Source organism: Aotus nancymaae, unplaced genomic scaffold (assembly GCF_030222135.1).
Source record: "Aotus nancymaae isolate 86718 unplaced genomic scaffold, 86718_ANA_hifiasm-v0.15.2.pri h1tg000016l, whole genome shotgun sequence".
Taxonomy (NCBI): domain Eukaryota; kingdom Metazoa; phylum Chordata; class Mammalia; order Primates; family Aotidae; genus Aotus; species Aotus nancymaae.
The window spans coordinates 39,756,183-39,770,545 of record NW_026988428.1 but is presented as its reverse complement, the minus strand read 5'-3'; the positions used below and the strand labels follow the sequence as shown (position 1 = coordinate 39,770,545).

Below are 14,363 nucleotides of genomic sequence, written 5' to 3'. Positions count from 1 at the left end.
GCAAGAAGTGCGGTGGGGAGGACAGAGGAAGCACAAGCGTAAGATATAGATTTTGGGAACCTTCTGATTGAGAGGTGGGATCTTTCAGAAGATGACAAAGCAGGAGTCAAGGCATTTGCCTTTGAGATCTGTTGAAAATTGGATAACAATACTCAATTGGCACTGGCAGCTGGAGTATCAGAGGCAGCAGCTCCTGGCCGACAGACAAGCCTTCCACATGGAGCAGCTGAAGTATGCAGAGATGAGGGCCCGGCAGCAGCACTTCCAACAGATGCACCAACAGCAGCAGCAGCCACCGCCAGCCCTGCCCCCAGGCTCCCAGCCTATCCCCCCAACGGGGGCTGCTGGGCCACCCGCAGTCCATGGCTTGGCTGTGGCTCCAGCCTCTGTAGTCCCTGCTCCTGCTGGCAGTGGGGCCCCTCCAGGAAGCTTGGGCCCTTCTGAACAGATTGGGCAGGCAGGGTCAACTGCAGGGCCACAGCAGCAGCAACCAGCTGGAGGCCCCCAGCCTGGGGCAGTCCCACCAGGGGTTCCCCCCCCTGGACCCCATGGTAAGTGTTGTGTTCCAGAACTTTTGTTGGCTAGAGGGATCCAGGTGAATGTCCCAGTTCCCCTCAAAGTGAATACAAGATGAGTCTGTTAGGCCTCTAAACCAGCAGGGATCCCTCCCCAAACTCGAGAGCTCTGGAATTTTATTCACTTACTCTAATGTCAGAAAAAGGGAAGATAGTGCCAAGGAATGGCTAGATTATCCTTGTTGTAAAATGAGTTGTTAAGCAAAATTTTATACCTAACTCTCTCCATCTCTCATCTTTGTTCTCAGGCCCCTCACCGTTCCCTAACCAACAAACTCCTCCCTCAATGATGCCAGGGGCAGTGCCAGGCAGCGGGCACCCAGGCGTGGCGGGTAATGCTCCTTTGGGTTTGCCTTTTGGCATGCCGCCTCCTCCTCCTCCTCCTGCTCCATCCATCATCCCATTTGGTAGTCTAGCTGACTCCATCAGTATTAACCTTCCCCCTCCTCCTAACCTGCATGGGCATCACCACCATCTCCCGTTCGCCCCGGGCACTCTCCCCCCACCTAACCTGCCTGTGTCCATGGCGAACCCTCTACATCCTAACCTGCCGGCGACCACCACCATGCCATCTTCCTTGCCTCTCGGGCCGGGGCTCGGATCCGCCGCAGCCCAAAGCCCTGCCATTGTGGCAGCTGTTCAGGGCAACCTCCTGCCCAGTGCCAGCCCACTGCCAGGTGAGAAGGGGCCAGGAGGGGAGAAGGGTGAGGGAGAGGGGTCCACGTGGAGGGAGGGTGAGTGGGCAGGTGGGGAAGAGGTCAGGTAGTAGAGTTTCCACAGTCCTTTTTGAACACTCTGGTAAAATTAGAATATAGGAGGAAGGGCCTCTCTGGCTGTCCTCCACCATTCCCCAGCCTGGCAGCTGCCACCTTTGGGATGATTTTGGGGCCTTTCACTGGTGGGTCATGGAGCAATCCTGTGGCACAGAGCATCTCAGTTGTAAACTTGAAAGGCAGCTGTTTGCATGATGATTGATTGGCATCCCTTTGCTTGTTCCCATCACATTCAAATGCCCCATTTAGAGAGTCTCCCTTCTATCAGTTTTTCTCAGTATGAAGTGGAAAAGGGTGCTGGGAACAGAAGTTGAACATTGTGGGTACCTCATTCATCCACCCAGCCACTGCATGCTATGCCCAGTTCTGTCTGTCTGTGGTGGTCTGGGTCTGGAGCCCTCTCTCCTGTGTACTCTAACTGATTCATCTTTCTTTTCTCCACAGACCCAGGCACCCCCCTGCCTCCAGACCCCACAGCCCCGAGCCCAGGCACGGTCACCCCTGTGCCACCTCCACAGTGAGGAGCCAGCCAGACATCTCTTCCCCTCACCCCCTCTGGAGATCATGGTTCCAGGAACAGCCCTTCCCCAACCACTGGGACCCTCCCCAACCCGGAGAGTACATCACTACGTAAGGAAAGCTCCTTCCGCCCCTCCAAAGCCCTCACCATGCCTAACAGAGGCGTGCATTTTTATATCGGATTATTCAAGGACTTCTGTTTAAAAGATATTTCTAACGTCTGGGAGAGAGGATAGGATGGGAATGCTGCCCTAAAGGAAGGGCTAGTGAAAGGTGTTTATCCAAGGTTCTCATTAACCACTTCTAAGGGTACACCTCCCTCAAAACTACTGCATTTTCTATGGATTAAAAAAATAATAATCCCTTTAAAAGGAAGTAGATTTTAAAAAGCCACATTGGAGCTCCCTTCTACCCACTAAAAAATAACCAACTTTTACATTTTTTGAGGGGAGTGAGCTTTAGGAAAGGGGAATTAAGTTTCCAGGGAGAGCTCTGGGGATAGAACAGGGTGCAGAATCCATCTCTTCCCAAGCCCCTTTTTAGTGACTGCGTCAAGGCCCCAGCTCCCCTCCCCCACCCCACTCCACGCTTATTCGAGTTTATTCGTACTAATAATCCCTCCTTCGGCTTCCTCATTGTTGCTGTTTTAGGCCACCCCAGCTCAGCCAATGATTCCTTTCTCTCTGAATGTCAGTTTTGTTTTGTTTTTAAAAGTCACCTGCTTAGTTGATGTCAGCGTATGTGTATTTGGTGGGGAAAACCTAATTTCGGGGATTCCTGTTGTAAGTAATAGGAGAAGAAAGGGCACTGGGGGCTGTTCTCCTCCCTTCCCTGGGCTGTATCCATGGACTGCTGGAAGGCGCAGAGAAGGGATGGGAAGTTTTAAAACCCAAAATTGTTTTTTAAAGCACTTAAGCACCTCCTTATTATGACTTGGTGGGTCACCCCCGAGCCGCCTCCCTCTCCCACCACGACTGTGAGAACTTCAGCTAATAGCTGGGACTCCCCAGATGAGGATGCAGGGATTTGAGAGCAGTAGAAGAAGGTCCCCAACCTTGGGTTGGACCAACCCTTGGCTCGCAGCTCAATTCTGCTTCCTGCATTCCTGCTCCACGTCCCAGCTCCTCCCCAGTGACTGAAAGGCAGGTGTGACTCCAGGCTCTGCACCGGTTCTTCTTGGTTCTCCCACCAAGCCCTTTGTTCCTCATGTCCCCGTGTTTCTCTCCCTTTGCGTCTTAGCACCTTTCTTCTGTTCAAAGTTTTCTGTAAATTTTCTTTTTCCTTTCCCTTTTTTTTTTTTTATAAATTAATTTGCTTTCAGTTTCATCTTGTGGGTGCATTCTGTGTTCTTACCTGTGGCTGTCAGGCAGGGGGACTGGGATGGGAGCAGCTTTCCTGGAGTCCTTCACAGCGGTGTTTATCTGGGCTAGAGAGACACTCTGCGAGCCACAGGGCCTACAGATACACCTCACCACACAACGCGAACAGCAGCACAGCTCTCAGGACCATATATAAGAGCAGAGGCTACGTATAAGGCTATGTATAAGACTATGTATAAGACTATGTGTAAGAGCAGAGGCTTATACCTTTTAGGGCAGGTATAAGAGCAGAGGCTCTCACCTGCCCTAAAAGCTATTTAAGACTTGGAAGGACATTCCCACAACATGGAGATTTTGTATCTTTTTCCCTTCAGAAGTAGTGGTTTCATTCCTTCCCGTATTAGGGAGGAGGCAAGCCCCTTTCCTACTTCTGTTATTATTGGCCCTTCGCCCTGCTGAGGTGACGGGCAGCCCTAGGCAGTGCTAATAATGGCCTGGCTTTAGCTCCAATAAACACTCCACAGGCTTCCCCACAAAAGGCCTTATTGGGAGATTGGGAGGGCAGGGGCCAGATTTAAGGAGGTGGAAGGCTAGGAGAAGACAGCCTGATATGGAATGGAACAGGGATGACCAGCCTTGGTCCTGCTGGGATCTATGACTTTCCTAATCTCCCAAGAAGTAGCTTGTGTAAGATGGATGAATGGGGCGAGCAGCTCTTAACTGGAGCTCAGTTAGTACGGGGCCTTCCCCAGCTTTCCTCAACCCCCTGCTCCATTGACCTCGGACTCTGCCTCAGGGCAGAAATCATCACCACCTCACCTTCTTCCCCTTTACCCCGCTCAGGAAAGAAAGCAGAACCAAACCGAGGGCCCAGAGAGCAAGTTTTATTTGGTGAATGCTGACGGCAAACATCATCCAAGAGAGACAAGATGGGAAAGGTGCTGAGACAAGATAGCCTAGGGAGCCTTCAGGCTAGATAGAAAATTCACACAGGGAAAGGCACGGACTCTGGGGAGACTGGGAAGGTCCTCAGCCATTCAGCACCATGCGGACGAGCTCTGTGGAAAGGAAAGGTGGGATGAGCCAGAGAACAGGGCTGTGGAGGGGTACGCCAAGGGCCAGGGGACTACAAGACTGCAAAGGTAGCATAAGAGGGAACATGTCCACAGCAACCAACCCTGGGGTCAGTATGCAGAGGAGCCACCTGGAGTCTGACCAGTTCTCCCTGACCCTAGCTCCCCTCCCACCAGCTGTTAGTCCCCCACCCCACCCTGAGCAGCAAGAACACAGCAGAGGCAGAAAAGTTCTCAACTACACCTACAGCTACTGTCAGCCACTGGCGGGAGGAGAGGACAGAGTTTTGGGTTAGGGTACCTCCAAGCTGCCCAGCGAGGGAAGGGGAAAGGACTGTTCAGCTATAGCAGCAGAATGGGGCAGGCAGCCCATACCCCCCTATGCCAGCTACCCATGCTCCCGGGCCAGAAGATCACCCTAAAGCAAGACTGGTTTACAGGCTGGTGAGAGTTCCCAGACACCAGCTCTCAGGGCCCTATAAGTAAAACCTGAGGGCCCATTCTAGAAGTATGGAGGTACCATACCCCCAGGCTGTCTTCCTCTTTGAGGAATCCCTCCCCTCCCTAGTCAGCTCCATGCAGAAACATGCCAGGAGGAAGTCAGATGGTAGTAGAGTAAGGGCAGGGGATAAAGAGCACAGGTTGGGAAAAAAGAAACACTGGGGAGATCAACTAAAGGAGAGGCTGGGAGAAGCCGTACCCGCCCCATGGGCCCGTCACCCCGACAGGATATGCCTCACAAACGCTGCAGGAAGGAAGAGACATTCATGGTGAAGACAAGACACAGACATGGGGTGAGGGGGTCAGGTGGTAGGGAAACTGACATTCCATTATTTTACTTCTCATTCCTTACCCACCCTTTACAACATTACTCCTTCCTATCATACCCCCTTGACCTCCCACTCCTGGGCTAGGCTAGGCAGGGCCGTGCCCCTTGCTTCCTGGCTTTTGGAGCCGAAGTCCAGGGATAGGGAAAGCCCCAAACACTATACTTGACTTGCCCCATACGCTGCTTCCTCCGAGAAAGCCCATTTCACCCCTTACCTTCATAGTTGATACAACCATTGCTGTCCTCGTGCCCTGCCACCAGCATCTCTACTTCTTCCTCTGTCATCTTCTCACCTGCAGGGGGAAAGAAACCATTTTTGGAATTGGGTGACAGGGTGACAAGGTATCTCAGGGTGCTGCCTCAGCTCAAGGACAAGGACACAGAACCTTACCCAGTGTGACAAGAACATGCCGGATTTCAGCACCCATGACGGTGCCATTTCCTTCCTTGTCAAAAACCCGAAGTCCTTCGACATAATCCTCATAGGTGCCCTGGTCCTTGTTCTTGGCCACTGTCTGCAGCATGGGCAGAAAGTGTTCAAAGTCCAGCACCTTCACATTCATCTCTGCCATAAAGGAGGTGGAAGTGTCAGGCCAGAGAAGTGACGGGATTATGGAGACCTCAACTGAACAGAGAGATGACTCCCTGCTAAAAGCAAGGAAATCCATCGGATTTGCTAATCCAGACTTGCTTGAGTTTGGGGCCTTTGAAGATAAAGGGAAAAGCTCTTAGCTGAAGAACTGGGCCCACCACCACACGGAGGAGTTGTTCTTGAGGCCCCTCACCATCACTCTTGGGGTTCCCCAGGACTTTGAGCACCTCGGCGTTGGTGGGGTTCTGGCCCAGGGCCCTCATCACATCCCCACACTGGCTGTACAGGATCTTGCCATCGCCTGTTCGGTCAAACAGCTGGAAGGCCTCCTTGAACTCTAAGGATTCAGATGAATGTCAACACAGGATTTGAGGGTTAGCTCTGCTGCCCATTCAACTTTGAACATGCTGAGGAAACCAGATATCTGTACCAAACTGTACACCAAAGTCTACTTAAGAGAGATCTATTTCTCTTCCTCCCAACTCAGGTGTCCTATATAGAGCCTTCCTCCCCCTTTGGCACCCTGGTAACATCCATTTACACACACCCCCTCTGCCTCCAACAGGCCCGCCAATCTCCGCTGCTGCTACTACACTTCAGGGCATTTGCCACCACCCAGTCTCAGTCGTGTCCTTATAAGGAAGTGGGAGCAGCAGCCTGGGACTAGGGTCATCCCAAACTGCCACTTCCCACCCCTCCAGTACAAAGAGAAATTCCAGAGAGTAGCGCTACAAAGTCATATCCTTAGCAAACTACCCTGTCCTGTCCTCATCTGCACAGAATATCAGGTCACTGCTCTACAATCTTTACAACTGCAAACTGGGAGGGCGGGGACAGTTATCACAGGAGGAGAAAAGACGCAGAAGTAGCTGATTAAGGGACAAAGGAGCACAGGCAGCTTTATACACCCTCCCCAAGCCCCACACACGGCAGGCATTAGGTGACCAAGTTTTTTCACATACCCACACCACCTAAAACTCACCCAGTGCTTGGGACTCAGATCTAGAGTGGAAGGGGAGGGAGGAAGAAAGTGAGAAAAGGAAATGGAGGATCCAGAAGAAGAGAAAATAATCCAGGGGGGTAATTTCATGGGGTTGCTGAAGAGATGACAGGTTAGGATTAGAGGATAGGTGCTGGGGGGAATGTCCCTCTCCCTAAGGGTGACCTCGGTAGGGATCAGAGATTACCTACCTGCGGTCTGGTCTTCGGTGAAATCACACTGCTCAGAGAAGAGGAGACTGGTCAGCATCTGAACGCCAATTCCCCGAGTTTGTATCCCAGCCCCACAAACTCTGACCCACAAATTCCTGTTTCAGGCTGCAGACTCGCTTTCCCGCAGGACAGAGCCCCGGGCTTTCCAATCTCACCTCCAACCTTTCGGGTCCTCAGGTTCCCTTTGCCTCCTACCCCTGCCTTCTCCTCGCCCCCCACCCGTTTCTTCCCGCCTCTCGCCCCCAATCCTGCCCATCTCCCAGGCCCTGGGCCCCACCATCTTTACTGCTCAGCTCTACGGGACCTTTTCCTGCAGTAATGGCTCCGACTCTCGGCCCAACCCTAGTCTTAGTACGTCCCAATGACGTCACCCTCAGCGGACTCAGCCAATAGGAATCGTGTTCTGGGTTAATGCAGATGATTGCTACATTAGTAATAACGTAGGCGGGACCTGCTGTTCCTTTCTCCAGCCTACCTGGGCACGGAAACGCTAGCGGGTAGGGGTGGGGGTGGGGCGCAATGAATCTGCGCCTCCCAACAACAGGAAGATCAGAGGATTGGAAGAGGAGAGAGCCCTCCTTTCCCTCCCTCTCCTCCTAGCACCCTCCCTCTCCTCCTAGTACCCTCCCCGTTTCCCCCGCTCCCCACACCAGGAAGAAAACAGCAGTCTGAAACCAAGGGAGGAATCGAGTCTTTATTTTGAAACAATAGGTGGCCTCCTGGTGGCTGGAACGTGCTTCTGCCTGCGGGGCCCAATGTTCGGGCCCCACTGATCTGTGGAAAAAATCGAAAGTTGCCAAGGGTGGAGCTCGCGCAGGAACCGTACAGCAGAACGCACTCCGCTTCTTTTCTATGCTGGCCTGAGAAGGGCAGGAGACTTGCCTCTTAGGGCGCGGTGAAGGGGTGGGAGGGCCCTACCTGCAGCACTCAGACGCTTAGGATGTGTTTCAGGAAGGCTGCAGAGAGAGAGGAGGCAAGAGGGGCTTCAGAAGCCGGCTTTTGGATAATACATCTGACTCTAGGTAACCCCAGGGGTGCCCCCGCCCACATGCGGCAAGACGCGGGGCTCCCCTCCTCCCCCAGCCCCGCTCCCACTCCTTTTGGCCCCTCACCCTCGTAGTTGATGCAGCCGTTGCTGTCCTCATGTCCTGCCAGAACAGTCTCCACCTCCTCTTCAGTCATCTTCTCTCCTGAATCCCAGACAGCGTCTAAGCCGCTGCTTTCCCTCCTTCACCCACCCAGGCCACGCTCCTTTTTTAACTTTTTTTTTTTGAGATGGAGTTTCGCTTGCTGCCCAGGCTGGCATGCAGTGGGGCGATCTCAGCTCACTGCAACCTCCTCCTCCCCGGTTCAAGCGATTCTCCTGCCTTAGCCTCCAGAGTAACTGGAATTACAGATGCCCACCACCATGCCCGACTCATCTTTTGTATTTTAGTAGAGACAGGATTTAGCCATGTTGGGCAGTAACTCTTGACCTCAGGTGATCCGCCCGCCTTGGCCTCTCAAAGTGCTGGGATTACAGGCATGAGCCGCCACACCCAGCTTTTTGCTTTTTCCATATATTTTTATATATAATATGAACATAACAATTGTAATTTTTTTTTTTTTTTGAGACGGGTTCTCCCTCTGTCACCCAGGCTGGAGTGCAGTGACGTCATCATGGTTCACTGCAACCTCCACCTCCTGCTCCAGCGATTCACCTCAGCTTTCCAAGTAGCTGGGACTACAAGCACCACCGTACCTGGCTACTTTTAAAAATTTTTTTTGTAGAGACATGGTTTTGCCAAGTTGCCCAGGCTGGTCTCAGACTTCTGAGCTCAAATGATCTGCCTACCTTGGCCTCCCAAAATGCTGAGATTAGAGGTGTGAGCCACCATGCCTGGCCTTGTAATGTTTTTTTTTTTTTTGGAGACAGAGTTTTGCTTTGTTGCCCAGGCTGGAGTACAATGGCGCAATCTTGGCTCACCGCAACCTCTGCCTCCCAGGTTCAAGCGATTCTCCTGCCTCAGCCTTCCGAGTAGCTGGGATTACAGGTGTGTGCCAGCACACCCGGCTAATTTTGTATTTTTAGTAGCGATGGGGTTTCACCATGTTGGTCAGGCTGGTCTCGAACTCCTGACCCCAGGTGATCTGCCCATCTCAGCCTCCCAAAGTGCCGGGATTACAGGTGTGAGCTACCGCACCTGGCGGTAATTTTTTTAAAATAGAGATAGAATCTCACTATGTTGCCCAGGGTAGTCTCAAACTCCTAGGCTCAAGCGATTCTCCCACCTTGGCTACGCTCTTTTTTTTTTTTTTTTTTTTTTTTTTAACTGAGTCTTGCGCTATTGCCCAGGCTGGAGTACAGTGGTGCCGTCTCGGCTCACTGCAACTTCTGCCTCCCCAGTTCAAGTGATTCTCCTGCCTCAGCCTCCTGAGTAGCTGGGATTACAGGTGCCTGACATCATGCCTGGCTAATTTTTGTATTTTTAGTAGATGGGGTTTCACCATGTTGGCCAGGCTGGTCTCAAACTACTGACCTCAAGTGATCTGCCCACCTTGAGGTCAGCGGTTGGCCTCCCAAAGTGCTGGGATTACCGGCTTGAGCCACCAGGCCGCCCAGCTTTTTTTTTTTTTTTTTTTTTTTTTGAGACAGGTCTTGTTCTGTCACCCAGGCTGGCATGCAGTGGCACAATCTTGGCTCACCCAACCTCCAACTCCTGGGTTCTAGAAATTCTGCTGACTCAGCCTCCTGGGTAGCTGAGACTACAGGAACCTGCCACCATACCTGGCTAATTTTTGTATTATTAGTAGAGACGGGGTTTCACCATGTTGGCCAGGCTGGTCTCGAACTCCTGAGCTCAGGTGATCCACCTGCCTTGGCCTCCCAAAGTGCTGGGATTACAGGTGTGAGGCACTGCACCCGGCCAGGCCATGCTCTTTAGAGTAGTACCTCTTCTTCTCCCACCCTGGAAACTTCCCATAGCCTCAGTCCTCAAGGGAATCCTCCCCTGGTCATGGATGCCTCTTGCTTTCCATTTCACCTTAGTACTGGTGAAAGTATTGACCGACAAGGAAGCAATCCCAGGAGGTTAGGAGACTTGTACCAGAACACACAACCCACACATCTCTCCCTACATGAAAATTCAGGTTTCCTGCTTCATCCCCTTTCCTCTTCCCTCTGGAAGGCACTCTGCCCTCTGGAGGAACAAGTCCTTCAGATTCTGCCCCCATGTCTCTGACCTTCTCAGTCTCCTGCTCACAGCCTGCAGGACAGTAATCCCCTTGCTGACTCTGCTTATCTGGCCAGTCTTCTTTCTGGTCCACCCCATCCCCCTCTCTACTCTAAAGGAGTTCTGGTCCCCTTGGCCTGCCTCACCAAGGGTGGTGAGGACATGTCTGAGCTCTGCTCCCATGACTTTGCCGTTCCCCTCCTTGTCAAACACACGAAGCCCCTCCAAGTAGTCCTCATATGTGCCTTGGTCCCGGTTCTTGGCCACTGCCTGAAGCATGGGCAGGAAAGTCTCAAAGTCCACACGTCGGGACTTCAGCTCTGGAGGTTGGAGAGAGGTGAAGGAGAGGTCACTGCAGTATCATGTAGGACCCAGTTCCCAACCCTACCACAATGCTTTCGTCCTGTTCAGCATTCAGGATATTTTCCTGCTCCTATGTTTGACAGTTTTTGAAGTCCTGAGGTCCACCTCATTCTTTGTGACCAACATCCCACTGTTGAAAACTAAAAACCTGATTTGTTCCAAGGGTCCCCTCACCATCACTCTTGGGGTTTCCCAGGATCTTGAGCACCTCGGCGTTGGTGGGGTTCTGGCCCAGGGCCCTCATCACATCCCCACACTGGCTGTACAGGATCTTGCCATCCCCCACTCGGTCAAACAGCTCAAAGGCCTCCTTGAACTCTAAGGTATAAGGAGGAGTCAGTGTAGACACAGACTAGGGGTCCCCATCACCCCCAGACAGAAGGGAATTTCATAAAGTATATGAACAGAATGAGGGAGGAAAAGACTAGTATGGGAGGTTTTAGGTCAGGACTGGGGTTAGGGGAATAGAAAGAGAATCTGACCAGGGGACTGGGGACTGGACAGTGGGCTTAGGAGACCAGCTTCTCCTCACCCTCCAGTTGGTCCTTGTTAAACTCGATCTGTGGAAGAAAAAAGCAGGTGGGGAGAGATGACAGAGTTTATTCAATCCCTCTCCAACACTCCTCCCAACCAACTGGCAGCCACTTCTGGGGAGGGGCCCAAAGGGACCAGGCTGGAAGCCCAGCCACTTCAGTCCCATTCCCAGCTCTGGGACTTGGGAGAATCCCAAGAAAAGGAATTATAGGGGGGAGGGTTTCCTGGGAACAGGGTTAATCCCATGCCACCTGTTCCCCTCCCTCCACTGCCCTGAGCCCTGCATCCCTCACATAACTGGGGGCTGAACAAAGGCTAAATTTACCCCTGGCCCCCAGCTGTGATTGTCTAACAAGTCTGTCCTCTTCAGCCTCCCCTCCTGGAGTTCAGAGCTGCAGGCCTTTTGAGTTGAACTACCAGCCAGCAGCAGGCAACAGCTCTCTTCCCTTCACCTTGAAACTGTCATCAGAACCCAGATGTTCCCATCTCAGAGTCCCTGCCTCCAGCAGGGGGTAAATGAGTGTGTATATGCTGTACACACGTTTATAGGTTAGAGGAAGAGAACAGAAAAGACAACAGCAGCGTCATAAGCCTGGATGCTTCCAAATGGGGGACAAAGGGGAACCCCCAATCTCATTCCAGGGCTCACTGATTCCCTACATGCTGAATAGCCCCTAATCCCCTAGGCTGTATCCCACCCTCAAACCACCCCCTCCAATTCTATCTTCACTTTCCAGGGACTCACCACCACTTTGGAGAGATCGACTGGAGGCTCCTGGGTTTTCTGAAGGGCCTGGGGGACAGCTGGCTCAGCTTTGGGTTTGGCTGGAGGAGCCCCTGCTGCTACTGGCTTAGTAGCAGGTTTGGAGATGGAGGGCCCTGCTGGTTTCTTCACGGGAACATCCTTCTTGGGAGGCATGATGTCCGGTGGCCAAAGGACAGTGTGCGGATGGGGGCACCCATCTCTGTTTAAATAGCCAGGGAGTCTGGGATGTCAAGGGGCGGGGGCAGGGGCAGGGAGCCAGTTGGCAGTGGCGAGGGTGAGGCAGAGGAGAGATATAACTGCCTGCCCTCACTCCCCTGGACTCCTATGGTTCAGGACTTCTGCCCCAAAGTCTTCTTCCCTCTGTCCCCTCATCCCCAAAGGCTGGCCAGGAAAGAACAATGTTGCCTTTGAGGGTAGGGGAGGAAGCCAGAGACTGCCCAGAATGAGGGAGTTAACCTCTGGGGTTGGGGTGAGGATAGGATGCTTGCCAGTGGCACTGAGATGGGAGTGAGGCAAAGCAGGTGATCCAGCAGCTTTAGTCTTCTTGAAGGGTGGGGTGAGGGGTAGCAGTCAGGGAGGCTTGTGTCAACTGGAACAAGTTAAATTGTGGTCTGGGAGCAGTGACAAAAACGAGCAGCCCATCCACCCAGCCCCTCCACTAAGAGCAGGGGTATTTAACCCTACTCTAATAATAATAATCCCTAATACTTGTAGTCCCTGGGCCACGACCCAGCCCAGAACTGGAACTATTCCCAGTATAAAGGAAGAAAAGTCATAGAAATGGGAGTGTGACATCCTTCATTGTCTCCTGTGCCCAGTGTTGTTTTAGGGGTAGGAGTGGAGGCAAAGATCAGGTTTAACATCTGCTACTCATGCTTCCAAGGAAGAACCTTCTTCCACAAGCCCACAGCCATTCAAGACAAACAAAAGGTAGGGCGCTTGCTGAACCTGCAGGGACTCCATGGTGGCACCTGGGGAGAAGGGTGGGCTCTGGGAGACAAAGGGCTTAAATTCCCTAATCAAAGAGGATGTGGTCGCTCCTCTGGCCTCCAGGAGTATTCATCCCACAACCAGGAGGGATAATAAAAGTCCTGACTCAGGGGCCAGGTCACAAACCTTGCTGGGGACCTTGGGGGAGGGTCCAAATGAGGGGCGGTCCAAGTGGGGGGCATTTGGGAGTGGGGAGGGGTGGCTGGCTACTTTTGTTCTGGAGGAAATTAGGAAAGGATTTAGGTAGCGAGGAAGATAGCAGTGATTCCACTTAGGCCCAGGGGTTGATGCTGGGTCTCCCATTCGCAAAACGTCTGAATCTCATTACTGCAAACTGTCCCATTTTTAGAAAATACATCACACACACAACACAGACACATACACACACTCACATACACTCTCACACCCCCCCTCCCCCCGCAAACCTTAAAGAAAGCGGCCCTCCTCAGCCCCGAAAAACTCACCCTGCGGGGTCCGGGTCTAGGGTTGGGGCGGGGGCGGGGCACAGCACGGCTCCCGGCCCTGAAGGGTTAATTCTGGTGGCCGCGGAGCATGCTGGGAGTCGTAGTCCTCTGCGCGCCCGCGGACTCACGGGATACGCAGCGCTCGAGATTGCAGCTGACACGAGGGTGGTGGCTTCCGGCCGACGGCGGCGGTTGGTGACTCAGTGTCTTTCCAGCGCGCTTTTTGTCCCGGAACTGAAAGGCAATGAGCAATTTCCAATTCACCCCAACCCTAAAACCCTGCGGGGCCCCTGGGATATTCCTCCTACTTATCCCTGGCGGGCTTCTTATCTCATGGGGGCGTGGATGTTTTCCTGGATCTACTGTTGAAAGAACTCAGAACCAGGGGAAAGGTTGAGGCTGCTGCAGCAGGCTGCGTCGAGGTCAGATAGCTGGAAGCACTTACGGCCCCGGGGAGAGCGGCTGCGGTCTCTTTCGCTTCCTCTCGCGGTTTGGTAGAAAAAAAAGAGGCTACAGAGAAGTTTGTTTGTTTTTAATGAGCTGGTTGCTGAAGCAAGTGTTAAAATTTGCAATTAACACCAGTCACCTGCCCCAGCCTTCTGATTGAGGCTTCCATCCTGCAGCCGCATATGCGCCATCCTCCCGGTCTTCATAGGTTTCTGAGTGGAGGGATGGGCTTTCCAGCCCTACTTTCTGAGACACTTCTGCTCAGCATTGGAGTTCACTGGTTACCCTAGGCGTTGATCAGAGGATGGGAACCGGCCCGGCCCGGCCCAGCTTCACTCACTGGATCAGCAAATACCCTGGCAGTGCACCTGGTGTTGGAGGCTGGGGCTGCACGGTCGTGTGATGATTAGAGTAGAAAACCCGCGCGAGGGCAGGGTGGTGAGGCACGGGTGAACTTTATGGGCATTAAGTGAGGTTCACTGGTTGGGGAAAAGTTTATTGGAAAAGTAGAAATGAATTGTACGACAGAAATAACGATGGCAGTAAGTTAGCAACCATTTCTGGAGGCCACCATAGATCCAGTACCAATGAAGGGGCTAAATTATCTCAGAGGCAGCACAGAGGGTGCTCAAGTGCTTGGGGCTCAGATTTGAATCCGGGTTATGCCAGGTGCTGGTTAGTGACCCTCAGCAGGT

At 52.7% G+C, this 14,363-nt stretch overlaps 3 protein-coding genes across 10 annotated transcripts in view; 1 reads left to right on the top strand and 2 right to left on the bottom strand.

Moving 5' to 3' along the window:
- The window catches only part of SMARCC2 (SWI/SNF related, matrix associated, actin dependent regulator of chromatin subfamily c member 2), a 30,468-nt gene extending 24,885 nt beyond the window's left edge, over nucleotides 1-5,583 (top strand). For 4 of the 5 annotated variants that reach the window (XM_064377216.1, XM_064377215.1, XM_064377214.1 and 1 more), the window contains 3 exons: nucleotides 170-551; nucleotides 824-1,252; nucleotides 1,793-5,583. In XM_064377216.1, the coding sequence (XP_064233286.1) occupies nucleotides 170-551; nucleotides 824-1,252; nucleotides 1,793-1,869 (888 nt within the window). In that variant the 3' untranslated portion in view covers nucleotides 1,870-5,583. The remainder of the gene's footprint in view (nucleotides 1-169; nucleotides 552-823; nucleotides 1,253-1,792) is intronic. The other variant, XM_064377217.1, reaches the window with a different exon arrangement.
- Nucleotides 4,056-7,248, bottom strand: LOC105715942 (myosin light polypeptide 6). Of its 2 annotated transcripts, XM_012450451.2 has the most exons (7): nucleotides 7,170-7,248; nucleotides 6,872-6,899; nucleotides 5,874-6,017; nucleotides 5,480-5,653; nucleotides 5,304-5,381; nucleotides 4,960-5,004; nucleotides 4,056-4,244 (listed from the first exon to the last, which is right to left on the bottom strand). In XM_012450451.2, the coding sequence occupies exons 1-6, from the start codon at nucleotides 7,170-7,172 to the stop codon at nucleotides 4,976-4,978; spliced, it is 456 nt and encodes a 151-aa protein (XP_012305874.1). In that variant the 5' UTR covers nucleotides 7,173-7,248; the 3' UTR covers nucleotides 4,056-4,244; nucleotides 4,960-4,975. The 2 variants fall into 2 exon arrangements, with proteins under 2 accessions (XP_012305874.1, XP_012305875.1); XM_012450452.2 differs by lacking the exon at nucleotides 4,960-5,004.
- A 318-nt stretch (nucleotides 7,249-7,566) lies between these two features.
- MYL6B (myosin light chain 6B) lies at nucleotides 7,567-13,311 on the bottom strand. Of its 3 annotated transcripts, XM_012450444.3 has the most exons (8): nucleotides 13,222-13,311; nucleotides 11,747-11,966; nucleotides 11,000-11,027; nucleotides 10,642-10,785; nucleotides 10,251-10,424; nucleotides 8,005-8,082; nucleotides 7,811-7,848; nucleotides 7,567-7,666 (listed from the first exon to the last, which is right to left on the bottom strand). In XM_012450444.3, the coding sequence occupies exons 2-7, from the start codon at nucleotides 11,918-11,920 to the stop codon at nucleotides 7,820-7,822; spliced, it is 627 nt and encodes a 208-aa protein (XP_012305867.1). In that variant the 5' UTR covers nucleotides 11,921-11,966; nucleotides 13,222-13,311; the 3' UTR covers nucleotides 7,567-7,666; nucleotides 7,811-7,819. The 3 variants fall into 3 exon arrangements, with proteins under 3 accessions (XP_012305867.1, XP_064233282.1, XP_064233283.1); XM_064377212.1 differs by having other exon boundaries at nucleotides 7,567-7,848; XM_064377213.1 differs by lacking the exons at nucleotides 11,747-11,966; nucleotides 13,222-13,311 and adding an exon at nucleotides 11,327-11,442 and having other exon boundaries at nucleotides 7,567-7,848.
- Between the last annotated feature and the right edge of the window lie 1,052 nt (nucleotides 13,312-14,363).

Excerpts from the sequence above, each read along its gene's own strand:
- LOC105715942 (XM_012450451.2), bottom strand. Across the intron at positions 5,382-5,479 it reads GCATGTTCTTGTCACACTGG|GTGAGAAGATGACAGAGGAA; the intron begins GTAAGGTTCTGT and ends TTCCCCCTGCAG. Across the intron at positions 5,005-5,303 it reads TGGTTGTATCAACTATGAAG|CGTTTGTGAGGCATATCCTG; the intron begins GTAAGGGGTGAA and ends TCCTTCCTGCAG.
- MYL6B (XM_064377212.1), bottom strand. The coding sequence starts at position 11,920 with ATGCCTCCCAAGAAGGATGTTCCCGTGAAGAAACCAGCAGGGCCCTCC. Across the intron at positions 11,028-11,746 it reads TCGATCTCTCCAAAGTGGTG|ATCGAGTTTAACAAGGACCA; the intron begins GTGAGTCCCTGG and ends TTTCTTCCACAG. Across the intron at positions 10,786-10,999 it reads TAACAAGGACCAACTGGAGG|AGTTCAAGGAGGCCTTTGAG; the intron begins GTGAGGAGAAGC and ends CTTATACCTTAG.